This window comes from Ambystoma mexicanum, chromosome 3p, assembly GCF_040938575.1.
Source record: "Ambystoma mexicanum isolate Mex_15411 chromosome 3p, UKY_AmexF1_1, whole genome shotgun sequence".
NCBI classification, from domain to species: domain Eukaryota; kingdom Metazoa; phylum Chordata; class Amphibia; order Caudata; family Ambystomatidae; genus Ambystoma; species Ambystoma mexicanum.
The window spans coordinates 938,929,016-938,944,353 of record NC_090925.1 but is presented as its reverse complement, the minus strand read 5'-3'; the positions used below and the strand labels follow the sequence as shown (position 1 = coordinate 938,944,353).

At 48.6% G+C, this 15,338-nt stretch overlaps 1 protein-coding gene across 4 annotated transcripts in view; it reads right to left on the bottom strand.

Annotated features, from left to right (window-relative positions):
- RBM39 (RNA binding motif protein 39) overlaps positions 1-15,338 on the bottom strand; it is a 446,237-nt gene that overhangs the window by 233,454 nt on the left and 197,445 nt on the right. For all 4 annotated transcript variants that reach the window (XM_069652240.1, XM_069652241.1, XM_069652242.1 and 1 more), the window contains one exon: positions 14,913-15,050. In XM_069652240.1, coding sequence (XP_069508341.1) covers positions 14,913-15,050 — 138 coding nt within the window. The remainder of the gene's footprint in view (positions 1-14,912; positions 15,051-15,338) is intronic.

Sequence of the window (15,338 nt, the reverse complement as noted above, 5' to 3'; positions counted from 1 at the left end):
GGTTTTCTTGCCTCCCTGAGTATGTCAATACATCTTTGAGGGAGTTGCAGATGTCCAAACTACGACCTCAGGAGCCAGGCCGCTAAGTTCAATGTCTGCAGTCATGGGTGAAGAGTCTCCCCTTTGTCGTGCGACATGTTGTACGGGCAAGGCAGTTTGACTGGAGGGGACAGGGACATCTCCATCAGATGAGCGAACCAGGGTTGTCAGGCCCCCATGGAGGTTAATCTTAACTGGTTCCTTGTGCACAATCACGATCTTGTTGACAAGGGGAGTCCAAGGGGGGGGGGGGGGGGGGGGGGCTAGACAAATTTCCCCGACCATGTTATCCAGAGTCAGTTCCCTTTGGAATGATTCAGTGGGTACCTGGAGACATAATCCTGGCATTGAGCGTTCTCCAGAGTTCCGAACAGATCTATCTCTGGGAAGCCTCATTCTGCGAAAACAGAGACGATGTCTCTGTATAATCACCATTCGTACTCCCTGGGCAACGGAAAGTCTCTGCTGGTACGTCTGCCAGAAGATTGAGTTCCCCTGGAACAGGAACATGTTGCGTTTGAGAGCCCACTTTCAAATGTTCTGAGACAGTTTGGACAGCCCTGGAGAATGAATGCCCCCTTGTTTGTTCAGATAGTATATGGACATGGTGCTGTCTGCGAGTATCAGGATCGTCTTCCCCTGCAGTTGTGTCTGGGTCTTTGTGTAATCTAGTCCAGTGTTTTTAAGGTGTCATGATCCTTTTTTTTTTGCGGTCTCGAGGGCCTCATCGACCACCTTAGCAAACAGATTGGATTCTTCCACTGGTTTATCAGTGACGCTTGAGTCTCTGGCTTGAATCCAGAGTTCCGTAGCCATGCATGTCCCTTCCAGAGTCTGCCCTGAGCAAGGGATCGACCAGCCGTTTCTGCAGAATCCAAGGTATTCTTAAGAATGCTTTAGTTCACCTGTCTTGCCTTCAGTGACAGTGTGAGGAGACAAGTACGTAGGGGTTCTGGAACCTCCTGTATGCCTTCCTGTAGTAAGGCCCACTGGGCATCGGCGTAGCTGGCCAACAAGGTATTGTTGTTGGCCATGCGCGTTGAGAACGCTGCTGCGACTGCGATCCTTTTCCCCAAGGGCGTAAAGTTGTTTACCTTCCTTATCAGGGGGTGCTTCGCCTGTTGACAAAGGGACACCTGCCCGCTTTCGTGTAGTAGTCACCACAAGAGAGTCTGGGGTGGAATGACCTCCGATATACAGAGGGTATGATTGAGAAAGGGCGAAAGTTTTTCTATTCGTGGATTGACACCTCTTGTGAGAAGGTGTTGATAAGGAGAGCGCCAGACGTTTGATTGAATTGAGGAGGGGAATAGCCTGGCTTTGGGAACTGCTTCATCTGTAGCAATTTTAAAATGATCAGCTGCTTTTCGCAACATTACGTTAAAAGTCAACTGGTCATCCATGGGAGTGGACTGGGGAAGAGGCAAGAGACAGGAAATCAGTGTCTTGATCCGGGACTGCCATGGGTGAAGGTCACCCACATCTGGGTTCTCTCCCCAGCCCTCTATGGGATCATGCATGTCCTCAGGGTTGATGAATTCCTTCCTCATCCTGAGTGTCAGCAGGAATGTCATCCTTAGTTAGGCCGTAATGGTATATATCCTCTTCTAAAGAGAGTTCAAAAAGTCTTGTAAATTTAGCTTTGGGGTCCACAGGGCTCTCATCCTTGTGGACCCCAAACCTCCATGGTGTAGGTTGTTCTGAACGGGGAAACAAACCGGTCCAGCATTTCCATACAGTTACTTTTCCCTAGTCCAAACTGAAGACCTAGAATTGTCGAGGAGGAAAAAGATCCCGATAGTGTTCATCTGCCAAAAAGTCTCGAGATTTTCGTCTCATCGTCGAGAAAAGCCCTTCTTTGCCCTCAGAGAACTCCTCCTGAGGTACAGACAGAGGTGAGTTGTCTCTGTACCTCTTTCGACTTATGGGTGGGTTCCGGTACCCCCCCCACTTAGGCCATCCTTGGCCCTTTCCATGGGCCCGGGCACATCCCCAGGTTGTAGCTTCTGAGAATGAACGGCAACAATCCTAGCTAAGCTGCCGGCAACGTCATACGCAATCGAGAAGCATGTAGCTTCAGCCTGCGATTACAAGGGGGTCCTCTTCGCCAGTGCCGGGGCCTTGTCTTCTGCGACTGCCTTCGGCAGAACCGGAACCTAATCTTCGCCGGATGCCTTCTTGCGATGCGTCTCGACGGAAGCTGGTATATTAGGGGTAGCGCCCTTTGTTTTTGATGGCCCAGTCGCTAGGCACATTTGCAGCTGCGGGTAGGGCTGCCGATCCCAACGGTCCGCGGTACCCGTTGACCCTGAAGTCTTCTTCGACCTGGCCGAAGATTGACTTGGGGTGGTGTGCTATGTGCTGTGTATGTGTTTGTCTTTGTCGCCGGGGTGTGATTTTCCCATAGCAGTGCCTAAGCCGTGCCTAGCGGGGCCGGGGACAGATTATGCAGAACGCGCGCCTTCAGTCAAAAGGTCAATAACCTCCAGTTCGGAGGTATGATCATCACTCTCGCCGTCACATTTGGTGGCTGCAGCAGCGGGAGAAAATTCGGCCTTCGACATGACGTAGGCCACCCACCACTTGACTCTACGCTCCTTTAATGTCTTAGAACGGAGGAGTTTACAAGCCGCGCATCCTTCCTTGTGATCGAGGGACCAGCACCGGTTACACCGTCTGTGCCCATCTTTCCAAGGGAATTTGCTCCTACAATTAGGGCAAAACATAAATGGAGTCCCCTCCATAGCTGAGGATGGGTAGAGTGACGAAAGGGAAAGCGGAAGGAAAGGGAAAAGCATTCTCAATTTGTAGAGAAATGTCCACCCTAACCCCACTCTCCCTACTGTATAGGCCGGCGGAAGTCCTGGCCATGTGGTCAGCAGCACCGACTGGATCACCATCCATAGAGTTCTTGAAGGTCTTCGTCAGAGGTCTGTACCAGCCGTCGAACTAAGGGACGGATAGGGTGATATGGATATTTTACATAATTATTCGAAAACAAACTCAATGAGACAAGAAAAGTCTTTGACGAGCTCCACATCAAGGCGACCAGTATGCTGGGCGGAAAAAAAGAATCTGAGGGACCTCGACGTGTGAGGGATCTTGGGCACACTACACGTCACGTAGGGATAGTGGTACAGGCACGCCCATGTCGACGTCCCCTTTCAATTCTCGAAAGACAAGATGCAATACTCTGGTGGTTACCACTGGATGTCGGACCATACTGAGTGTGCCCTAATAGCATCACTGTGTTAAAGTTGAATTTAGAAGGTATTCCCAACATCATTGAATGTGCCTGGTCGCATACACTTTACTGATACCACAATATCACACTACTACGCTTACTCTCGCCTATACACCACCATTCAACTAGAACACAGCAGTACTATGACACATTCAGTAAAGCTGTTCTCATACTAACAGGACTCAACAAAATACTACTCATCCAAATATAACACTGGTAGCTAGCACATACCGGCTAGCATAGGAGTCTCCTCAGGCCTAACAGCCATAACTCAGTCTGGATGTCAACCTCCCCCCCCCCCCCCCAGACTGAACACATTCAACTGATCTCAACACCACACTTACCGCTAAGAAGCAGCTATCATGCAACAACCACACCAGCTGCACGACTCAACTGACTTGAACTGCGGTTCCCAAGGGCGTTCAACCTACCAGCGCCTTGAGATCATAACAATGGTACATAAGGCGATATGCAAATGAAAAATAACATATGCACAGCATGTGATTCTAAGCAGATTAACAAACATCAGAAATACAATTACAGGCGCTTTTGAAATCAGGGAATCCCAGATTGAGGTAAGCAGTAACTCTTGTAACTTATTTTGGATGGCACACAGCTAACACAAGGCAAGTAAAACCCACACACTTCGTTTAACCCCACAATGAAGGGGGTGGGGGGGGTAAAACCCAATGTTACACTTTACTGAATGGTTATTCTAGGTAGGCAACAACCTAATGCAGACTTGAGGACAGGCAAGCAGCAAGTCAAGGGAAGCAAGACCCAGTTGGGGGACACTTATAACCCTCAAAGGACTAATCTGGTGATACTAACACTTTACTTTTGGGAAAAGGCACAACCTAATCACAGGAGAGCAAAAAAACCTTCACATCTACTTTCTGTTAGAACAGTGGCTAAGGAATAAAAGATGTCAACCATACTTTTAGGAATAGTGCATCACACATTCAAGATCACTAGAACTTTTGTAACTTCACTCTTGGAGTTAGTTACCAAAAACTCTTTACACTTTACAAGTAACTCATAAAAGACTTATTTTCTTTTCTAGGCAGAAGTCCCAATCCATTGACAGTCTTTCCCTTCCTCTTGGAGCATGAGTTCTCAGTGGCAGAAGGCGGGTCACTAGGACTAGTGACCAACAGGCAGTGTCAGAATAGGTTCAGTAGCAAAAGTGAGTTCCTTAGGAAAACTGGGCAAAAAGGTAAGTACTTTACTTTAGGGTTAGAAGAGGGTCCAGGGGCTTCGCAGAAGACACCCTAACAGGATTCTAGCAGTGGGACTGGATACACTGGACGAGGGACCGCCCAATCACAGAAAACACCACATTGCTACAGAAATATTAACAAGCTTAAGTACATAGCCAAGCCAACACCGTACCTCTGCATTGAAGATTTTGCAGCAGGAGAACTTCAGGATATGCAGCCAAATACCCAGTGAATGGATTTCTTGTCGTGGAGACTGAAAACAAGACCTCAGAAGGGACTTTGCAGCAGGGATCGATGAAGAAGGCTCTAGGCAAGGTTTCCCTAGCGGCTGAATGCGGTTCTGTGGATTTTGCACCTTTTTAAGGAGCACAGAAGACAACAGAAAATCGCAGTCAGTTGAATTCTCGCCGTTACAAAAGTCCAGCACTCTGGTGAGGGGACTTTTCGGACTCGATTCGTGTCTCTGGAGATCCACCAGGATGCCTACGAAGTTTCAGCGAGATTTGGAATTCAGAAGACAGTGCACCGCATGATGGCTGGAGTTCCCAGGGTATTGGGGTATTCCAACAACGCAAGATCGCAGCAACGCGTATGATGGCTCAAAATGTAGGTCACCTTGAGCCTAGTGGGTCTCACCAGGCTCTGGGTTGGGTTTGTAGTTTTCGAAAATCGTAGGTCATTTGGAAGGAAGGGCTACAGCAGGCTCTCTGGTCGCTGGAAATCTCAGCCGCTTTTCCTTCATCTTCAGTTTAAGTTCCAGTGGTCGACAAGTCTTCAGCTTCCAGGTAGGCAGTATTTATCAGGAATTACAGCACAACTTCTGCATTCTCTCCCCGCATTTTACAAGAAGGGGCGGACTGGTTGTCCAATCCCACTGGGATATGTCCCCATTCATGCAAGGCATAAGACAAAGGGCTGGGGAGTTTTAAGCTCCTCCCTCACTTCCTACTCTTAAAGACAGACTGGAGGCTGGGCGTGGAGTCCAAGTGACTCCCACCGAAGATACAAAACACACAAAGGAATTTCCGGCCCTGGATGTCAGGGGAAGGAAGAACCACCAACAAGAAACCCTAAAATGGCAAACTAAGTCAGGTGATCATTTTAGCAAAGATCAAAGATAGCTCAACGCCATTTTGAAAATGATGGCTCCTGCGGTTAGCCTTACTGGAGCTGCGAACAGCCGCAGTAAATGCAAACCATGGTAGTTCATAATGAAACCACTGACACCAGCCATTCAAGGTAAGCTTGTCACTAACAAAAGTGTTCGTTTTAATGTGAAAAGGATACAGTGCATCTCCCAGCACTCCACATAAGGTGGGGTGTGCTGGTTTCACAGAATAAAAATGGAAAGGGTATGCAAAGATCCTTTCTACCCTTGGGAAGAACATGTTACTTAACATATCTGGTAACGTTCTTTTGATGGGATGTTCCTCCGACGTACTCCATATCTGTGACAGACTCCCAAAGCAGTATAAACTATGGAGGTGGGAAAAGAATTCAGAATACTCAATAAAATGGCGGAATAAAAAATAAAAAAAAATTTTAAAAAAAATCGCCTTACCAAAGGCCAAATACTGCCCGTGGATTGAATCCAGGGCGTAACGCTTGACAAAAGTATGTAAAGAAGCCCATGTGGCTGCTTCACAAATCCGAATAGGAACACCCCGCTAAAAGGCAGTGGAAGAAGCCACGCCCCTAGTAGAGTGAGCACATAATCCTACTGCAGGGTCCTTACCCGCCAAACGGGAACACTCCGTAATAGTGAGGATAATGCACCTGGACAAGGTCTATTTGGTAACAGCCTGGCCCAACCGGTGTCCAGCATAACCGATAAAGAGCTGAACGTCCACTCTGACCCGGGACATCCGTGAAATGTAAAAGCTCAGCTCTCCTAGGATCCAACCAATGGAGTGTCTCCTCATCCTTGCCAGGATGCGGATGAGGATAAAATGCCGGAAGAACTACCTTCTGGCTTAAATGAAAATCAGACACGACCTTCGGCAGAAAAGAAAGCCGCACCCGAAGGACAACCATGTCCTTATGGAAAACAGTAAAGGGCGGCTTGGCCAAAAGTGCCTGCAACTCACGCACTCTGCGAACGGAGACAAGCGCAACTAAAAATACAGCCTTGAAAGACAACAGTCTAAGGATAAGACTGCAAGGGCTCAAACTGAGCACAAATCAGAAACTTCAAAACCAAATTCAAATCCCAAACCAGCACCTGGATAGGGGACGGCGGAAACACATTAGTCAGCCCTTTTAGAAACTGCGAAATAAAAAGGTATCTTAAATAAGAACACTCTTCAGACGAGCACTTAAATATTGACAGCGCCACCAGGTAACCCTAATGGTACCCACTTGAGGGCCCTTGTGGGCTAAAGAAAGCAGAAAAGACAAAACCATAGGAATGGAACATTGGAAAGTATCAACATTCTGTCTCCTGCACCAGTCGCAGAACTTACGCCAACGGGAACGGTACAGGGACTTTTGTTGCTGGCCGCCTGGTCGAAAACAACACCTCCATCACGTCGTCCGGGAGGTCCCAATCCTTGTATCTCAACCTTTCAGATACCAATGTGAAGGTTGAGAGCCCTTCTGGATGGAGAACCTGACCGCCCCCCTCAGGAGCAGATCCTCTCGGTAAGGAAGACGCTGTGGCGGGCAGATTGACAATTCTAGAAGGTCCTGGTGCAATGCTCTCTTGGCCCAATCCGGAGCCACGAGGATCATGCGGGTCCCGAACCTCTGCAACACTTGAGGAATGACGGGAACTGGAGGAAACTCATACAGCAGCAGGAATGACCAATCCACCACAAACGCATCTCCTAAACCTCCTCTCAGAGGAAATTTCCTTGAGCAGAATCTCGCGCACTTCCCATTGACACTGGTGGCGAAGAGATGCACTTTTGGGGATCCCCAAAGGGCGAAGATCTCCAGAAGGACTTCCTGAACCAACTCTCACCCGTGAGAGACTGCGCTCTGTCTGCTCAGAGCACCCGCCGCCACGTTTGTCTCCGGCCAGATGAACTGCCCAGATTGAAAGACCTTGTTCGATGGCCCAGAACCAGAGCTGCATCGCCTCCCTGCACAACAGGAGTGACCCTGCCCCCCTTTTTTGTTGCGGTAATGCAAGGCCACTGTGCTGTCCGTCATGATCAGAACACTTTTCCAACCGTACAGTCAGCAGAAAAGCCTTCAGGGCAAGCCAGAAGGCTCTCAGCTCTAACAGGTGGATGTGGAGTCTGGACTCTGACAGAGACCAACGACCGCTGACGGTCAGCTCATTGGCATGAGCACCACATCCTGTGAGGGAAGCATCCGTAAAAATCGTCACCTCTGGCCATGGTTGCCAAAACGGTTCCCCCTTCAGTAGGTTCCTTTCGTCGGCCCACCACAGAAGATACTGTGCGACCGAGATCGGAATCTGAACGGGATCCGATATCTTGCCCGAGAACTGGGACCACTAGTTTGGGAGCCCATTGCAGATATCTCATCCGCAGTCTGGCCTCCGCAACCAGAAAGATGGAGGATGCCATGAGGCCCAGCAACCTTAGAAAGCCGGGAGACACTGGGCACCTTGAAACTTGTCCATCTGCACAATGTGATGAGCCCTGACCTGGGGAGGCAAACACTTCCCCAGGGACGTGTCCAGCACAGCCGGATGTACTGGAGCTGTTGGGAAGGTGTCAAATGCGACTTCTTGAAATTCAGGGAGAAGCCCAGCCTGTGGAGGGTGCGGTAGGTGAGACCAAGATGATCCAACGCTTGTTCGGGAGAGCGCGTTCGGATCAGCCATTCGTCCAGGTAGGGGTAGACGTGAATCGCACCCCGCCCCCTCGCCTGAGCTACGCTGCCATGAGCTTGGTGAAGACCCTCAGGGTGGAGGTCAAACCAAATGGCAGGACCCTAAACTGAAAGTGCAAGTCGCCAGCCGCAAACCTCAGGTACTTCCTGTGCTTGGGATGAATCGGCACATTTAAGTACGCATCCTTGAGGTCGAGACACCAACCAATCCTGAAGTTGAAGGGCCTGGAGGACCTGAGAAAGAGCAACTATCTTGAACTTGACCTTCCTTTGAAGTTTGTTCAACCACCACAAGTCCATGATGGGTCTCAACCCTCCGTCTTTCTTGGGCATCAAAAAATATGGGGAATACCATCCATGTTCCTCTCCGCCACAGGCACCAGTCAAATGGCGCCTTTCTCCAGCAGAGATAGGATTTCCTGCGCAAGGAGCGGATCCGGACGCTTCAAAGAGCTTCCCTGGTAGATTGTCGTGAGGCCGCTTAAGGAAGTGAAGGCAGTAGCCGTGGGCTATGGTATCCACAACCCATGCATCTGAACTACTGGCACGCCATTCTCCGAGATGCTGTGCTAGCCTGCCCCCAACTGGCGAACCATGGGACATGGCCTCATAACAGATGTAGCGGTTGCGGCAGTGCCTGATGGCAAAGAGACAACTGCCCGAGCAGCTTTGGCATCATGATTTCTGCCGTCCACCATGGGTACTTTTTCGCTGACCCCTTTAACTGGCAGCCCCTCCATCTACCAAACGAGCAGTATCGAAAGAAACCTCCCCTCCACTGCTGTCCCCTAGGACGAAAAAAGGCAGAGGTTGCCGTACTTCAGCACTCAAAGACTACTCTGCAGCTTTGGAGGTCTGCAACTTCTCAAGGCTCTCGTCAGCCTTGCTGCCAAACAAATGAACGCCGTCCAAGGGCATGTTCAGAAGAAGAGATTCCACACCCGGGGCAAAACTAGACTTTCGCAACCACGCAAACCTGCTTATCACGATGCTCGCAGCCATGGTCCGGCTGACACTATCTGCCGTGTCCAAACCAGACTGACAGGATTCGCACATACCATCCTTGCTGTCTTGCACAAGGGCCAGAAAGCCATCCCTTTCTACCCCCTCAGGAATATGCTCAGCCACCAAAGACGCACAGTTTCACAGAGTGTGTGTAAACTTTGCCAAGGCACAGGTGGAGTTGGCAGACTTCAACACCATACTCCCAGCAGAAAATACCTTTCTCGCCCAACCATCAAAGCGCTCGTCATCCCTATCAGGAGGGATGGTAGGGTAGGGTAGGCAGCCTGCTTCGAGGTGGCCGTCCCTGCCTGTACCAAACTCTCAGGAATAGGGTGCGATAAATAGCAGGGGTCACTACGGGATGGGTGGTATTTTTTCGGGAACGACCTGTGAACTGCCGACAGACTCTCCGGAGCAGTCCAAGCCGCTGCCACCCTCTTTTGCAAAGCCATGTGAAACGGCAACACCGGGTCAGTGGACTGACCCTGATCCAAGATATCCGTCAAATCATCCTAATCAAACTCCACTGGGGTGGCATACTGCCTCAAGTACTCTATCACCCTCGACATGAGACGCCGATAGGAAGATTCAGCATGCGCCCCAGGTTCCGGCCGGCCAAACTCAACCTCCGGAGAGGTGTCAAGGCCACAGCGTCAAGCAATGACCGAGTTCCTCCATCCAACTATGCCCAGACAAAAGGTCATCAGGGACTTCAGGATGTACAGGCAAGCCCATCTCCTGATCCGACAGTTCATCAACCTCCGAAATTTCTTACAAAGGGAGGAACAGAAAACGGCTCAAAAACAGGCCTCACAGACTTACTGTGAGCCTTCGTCACAGGTTCCACAGCCCTCAGGGGCACCTCCGGCAAATCCTCCACGAACGGCATCGAGGAAATTGGCGTCGACTGAGGCGCCAATGGCATTGATGACTTCTTTGAGGCCAGAGCCTCGATAACGTCCCCTGCCGGACACAGCGCTGATGGCGTCAATGCCTTCTTCGAAGACTTCACAGGTTTCGACGGTCTCGATGGCGTCGAGGATCGGGACCTAGACGGCTCCCGATGATTGCGCTGATGCGAGTGGTGGACCGAGCCCATTCCCTGCCGGCTTCGTTCGAAGGAGCGGACGGAACTGTGCCTTGCGACTGAAAAATCGCTAAGATCTGCTGGCGGAATGAATCCCATTCGGCTGGCGACAAAGACAGTGGGGCAAGTCAACCGTCTGGCGGAGTCATCCTCTGATGAGGACGGGGAAGGCGACCGGTGACAGCTCTTTCTAGAATGCCTCGATGAGGCAGAGGAATGGAGGGAACCACTCCTAGACCGAGCCCTGGATTTTCTCCGACGCAAAGTCTCGCCCCTCGAGTCATCAGTCGAAAGCCCAACAGACTTCGATTTACAGGGCTTGGACCCCCCTACCAACCTTTAATTTCCCCTTACACTCCTGCAAGGCCTTAGATGTCAGGAACTGGCAGTCCTCGCAGTCGTGGCGTTGGCTGAGGCACCAGAGGCAGATATCGTGCGGGTCCGTGATGGACATTTTCGACCCGCATTCCAGACACTTCTTCCTCTAGTACCCCGAGGCCGGGCTTTAAGATGAAGACATTGTTCGAAGAGAACAATCGAGCGCGCCGAAATTCTGAAGCAAACACATTTGCGGCAAAAACAGAACTGAGGCTACGGGCGTTGTGCATCCTATATATAACATCGACCCTCGGGGGACATGGGATCAACGCCATTAACCTGGAGAGAGTGAGACCCTTTTTCCCACTGCCTCATGTATTTTGATATGTTTTACCTTTGTGTTTCCTTTGGTTATTGAGTCTAACCAACTCTATAGGCATCTTTTTCAATTGTGTCACACAGCACCCTCAGTGCAGCTACACAGGGAAGCCGTTCATGCTTTCCCAAGGTTTAAATACCTTCTCTGGAATAAACTACTGTTTCGCAGATTAAGTAAAGTGAAATTGACTTTACTCGTTTTTTTTATTCCTAGACCCAGAACACCCTATCTTACAATACAGTGATGGAGGGGTTACTTAGTATCACCTGTGTCTAGATACTAATGTAGCATTCAAATGCTACCCTTTCCTCGCACAATGGCTGGTGGCAGTGGTTTTGCAACAAAGTACCATGGTTTTTCCCGACCGTGAACTATTCGTAGCTCTGTTAATGTTAAATCGCAGGCGCCATGTTTTTCAAGCTAGCGCTGAAGCCTCCTTTGTTAAAACAGGTCCCGGTCTTCTTTTTTCACCATCTCTTTGTGGAAAGGTCCTCCTTGAGTTTTTCTCTGCACGCCAAACCAGGTTTGGTCTCTTTGTTCATTCGCCTTTGGCGAGCTTCAGGAGTGAAACCCGCCTCTGGCTTCAGAGTGTCTGGGGTAGGCAGGAAATGTGGGAGGTGCCTGAAACTCCCTGTGCTCATTCTCCTAGGAGACCCAAATTTACTCCGATGATTGGTTGGCTGACTGTCCGGCAAGGACAGCCACCCTGCTGGGTGAGTGGCAGCAAGGCTGGAATGAAAGGGAGAAGACTGAATAAAAGGCGAGTCTCTTGGCTTGGAAGGCAGAGTCAACCACTGGACGAAGGAACCTAAGAGCTTGAAGAGGATGGCTGCTGCAACTCCTGGATCGATGGTTTGCCCAGTGAAGCCCTGCTGTAGGTCTGAATCGCCAGGTTCGCATCGACAGAAGCCCTGCAAAGGAAGACTTCTCCCTTTGAGTTGGAAGGACCAATCAACTCCCAAGTAAGCCACCTGGACACCCATCTCGGAGCTGGTTGCATTTCCTCAGAGTGCTGCAGGAAACAGTAGAGCCAGGGAGAGGCACACCAGATTGTGTGCGTTACTTGTAAACTGGTCTAAAGCGTTTGGAAGATCCTCCGGACTCCCACGACGTTGGACCGACCAAGCCTGACCCCCCCCCCCCCACCCACCTCTCAGCTGAAAGCCTGACCCCCCCCCCCCCACCCCCCTCTCAGCTGAGTGTGGGACCTCAGAAGCAAGGACAGTCCACCGTGACAGTCAGAACCAGCATTGCTACCAGTGCGGTAGCTAAAACAGCCGCTGAAATTGAAGTTTACCAGTTGGGAGCTTTTGACCGTCCCAGTGCAGGAGTCCCCCGACGTCCTCTCTTGTCCCCACGACTGAGGCCCAGGAACAAGTCATTGGCTGCATCTTTTTCCACATTGCAAGGTACTGTAAAACAGACAGAACTTGCATCTCATGGTGAAAGTGCTTGAAAACTTTATAACTCACATGCCTAATCAGTTTGTGACCCCAACATCTGATTCTTTTTTTTACAAACTACTTCTAAGAGCATGTGCAGAGACTTTCGTTTACTTACCAGAACTGCCTTATCCTATCCTAAACTTTAGCCCATTGGCTTTGGCCTAGCCTATTGAATTGACTCTTCAGGTGAACTCAAAACATTTGCACTAAAATTAATTGTAACCTTTTATGTTCCAATAACCTTTGCCTTTTACTCCCCTTGAAAAGTATTCTGAATGCCAACAGTAAGATATTCATGTCCCCAGCACCCTTGTTACTAAGTTACCTGTGATTGTAGGTTGTGTTTGTGGGCCATCCCAAAAGGGTCTTATCTGATTCAGAACCTTAGGAGTGTACAGTATTGAAGTATATGTGTGTTATATATGATTGCCTCCTTCTAATGAATGTTTTCTGACTGGTTAATAAATTAATAAGTATTTAACCAAGAAACCTTGAGTGTAAATTTATTTAAACACCTGTGATTGTGTAACATTACAGCTCACATTCCCTCTTGAGATAGGCCTGGCTGCTCAAGAAGCTACCAAAACTGTGTAGTCCAGACTTACACCAAAGGTTGGTTTTGCTTACACCTGTAGTCGTAGTTGCTTGTAGTGTTCCCAGAGGGTACTGTATTCAAACTTTGCCTAACAAGCTTGAAGAGGGAACCTCTGTTCTTCTACCACATGGCCCGGCGTACGGTGAAGGCTCGATGGCCTTCTGGAATCTTTGATGAAACGCTTGACGATTCTTGCCCTTAAGGGCTCTATTTGACAAAAAGAAGAACTTTTAACAAAAAAGCACAAAAGCTCTGAGCAAAAGACGAGGACTCCCAAAACTTAAGCGTGCAGTAAACATCTGAAGCTGGCTGCCATCGGAGGGGCTTAGGGAGAGGGCAGTATGACCCAGTGCTCAGCGATTGGGCTATAGGAGAAAGACAGTTTGTAAGTGAAACTGTTTTAAACCAGGGATTCCTATCCTGACGGGGAATATTCATGAGCATGTGAATCCATGCCAGGCCCCATGCTGGAAAAAGGGCTATTGAACACCTTGGCCGGTAGGTGCAATGTATAGTTACAGTTCAAGGTAAAGCCCATATCCTTTATACCATTGCTGGTGATGCACACACTACCCAAGACAGAATTGTTCCTTATGTGGAGAGTTGGTGCATGGGAAGGCAAATGAGAAGCTCAATTGCTGTATGATAACACGTTCTTAAGGTAGGACCATTCCACCCATTCTATAGGGAACAGGTCTATTAGCGTGAAGGTTCCATTAGGCATAGTGATTTCCTCACAACCCTCTTTTAGAAAATGTCCATGAAGGTACAGATACGGGATTCCCTGGCGAGTTGCAATTGGTACTACCTATTTTTGAGTATATGCTTCTTCTCTGTTAAAGCTATATGTAGCACGTAACATAAAGTGGCGAAGTGTAAACTGTAATTGGTCTCCTTTTTCAGTTGCCTTTTCACTCCCCTGCTTCTGCCACTTCGCTCTGCTTCCACCTTTTTCACTTTCTTTGCTTTTTTATAAAGCCCTATAGGGGCTTGGTCCTTTGCTTTGTTCCCTTATCTTTCTATACTCCACCCCATTCTATCACTCCACAATCTTTGTTTGTTCCTAAGCCACCATGTGTTCCTTCTCGCTCCTTGCCTCTAGGCATTGGAACGATCTTCCATTATCTATTCATGCTGCTACATCCCATAATGTTTTCTGTTCCCTATTAAAATAATGATTTTGCCGTCTTTCGTCCTCTTAAGCTTCCGACTGTGAACCGCATTGTGCAAAATTTTTTTAAATGGTACTGTTGTAATTTACCTCTTTTTAAAGTGCTTTCGCGCAATAATAAACACAAATACTGCACTGCCACCGACAATGATTGATTTTGGCAAGATCCAAGTGCCCTTTCCCTATTACTATAACAGGGTGGTCTCTCAGGGCTGGATCTGAAAATCCAGCTCAGTGAAACCCAGTGATATAATTAGGATAAATGAAGGAAATTGAGAAACTTATACCAAGAGAGCTCCAGTAAGTACTTGCTGGAACTAACTTGGTCTAAAAGTCAGGTTAAAAAAAAAAAAAAGGTGATTTTTGTGCCAAAGGTGATCACCTACAAAAGTAATTCTATCTGTGTAAGACCAGGATCTAGTCAAAGGCATCACTATCAAAGATACAGACCATTGCCTCGGCTATTGAAACACTTACGCAGAAGGATCATCAAAGGATACTTCGAACAAAGAGGTTAAGGTGAAACATTTCATATCAAAAACAGCCCACCTGAATCATATTATCCAAGTAGGCATATGGCGAACAAATGAAAAAGGGGTGCTTACCCTTCCAAAAGGCTCAAAGATTCCACGAAGCATATCTTCAGTAATATTGAAGTGCAATGACCCAACATAAAGTCTCATGGGCCCAGCGGTTCCTTTCTGAAGGTTATTAGCCATTGCTGCTGCTCTATTTTTCTCAGCCTGAAAAGATAAATTAAAGATTAAACGTTTATGAACATCATTTATCCTGAACTTGGTACTACAATCCTCCATTTCTGCACCACATGTGGTGGTCCCCTTCTCTCTTCATCGAGTGTCTACTTTTGATAAAGTAGAAAAAAAAATCACTGAGGTCATATTTCCTTTTTTTAATTAGCAAGCTGCTGATTGAATTCTAGAGAGGCAGAGACACTGCAATCTGCTGGAGAAGCAAAGTGGTAGAACACAAATTGGGCGCCATTGTGTGCGAGCTAACATCAGTACGATTGA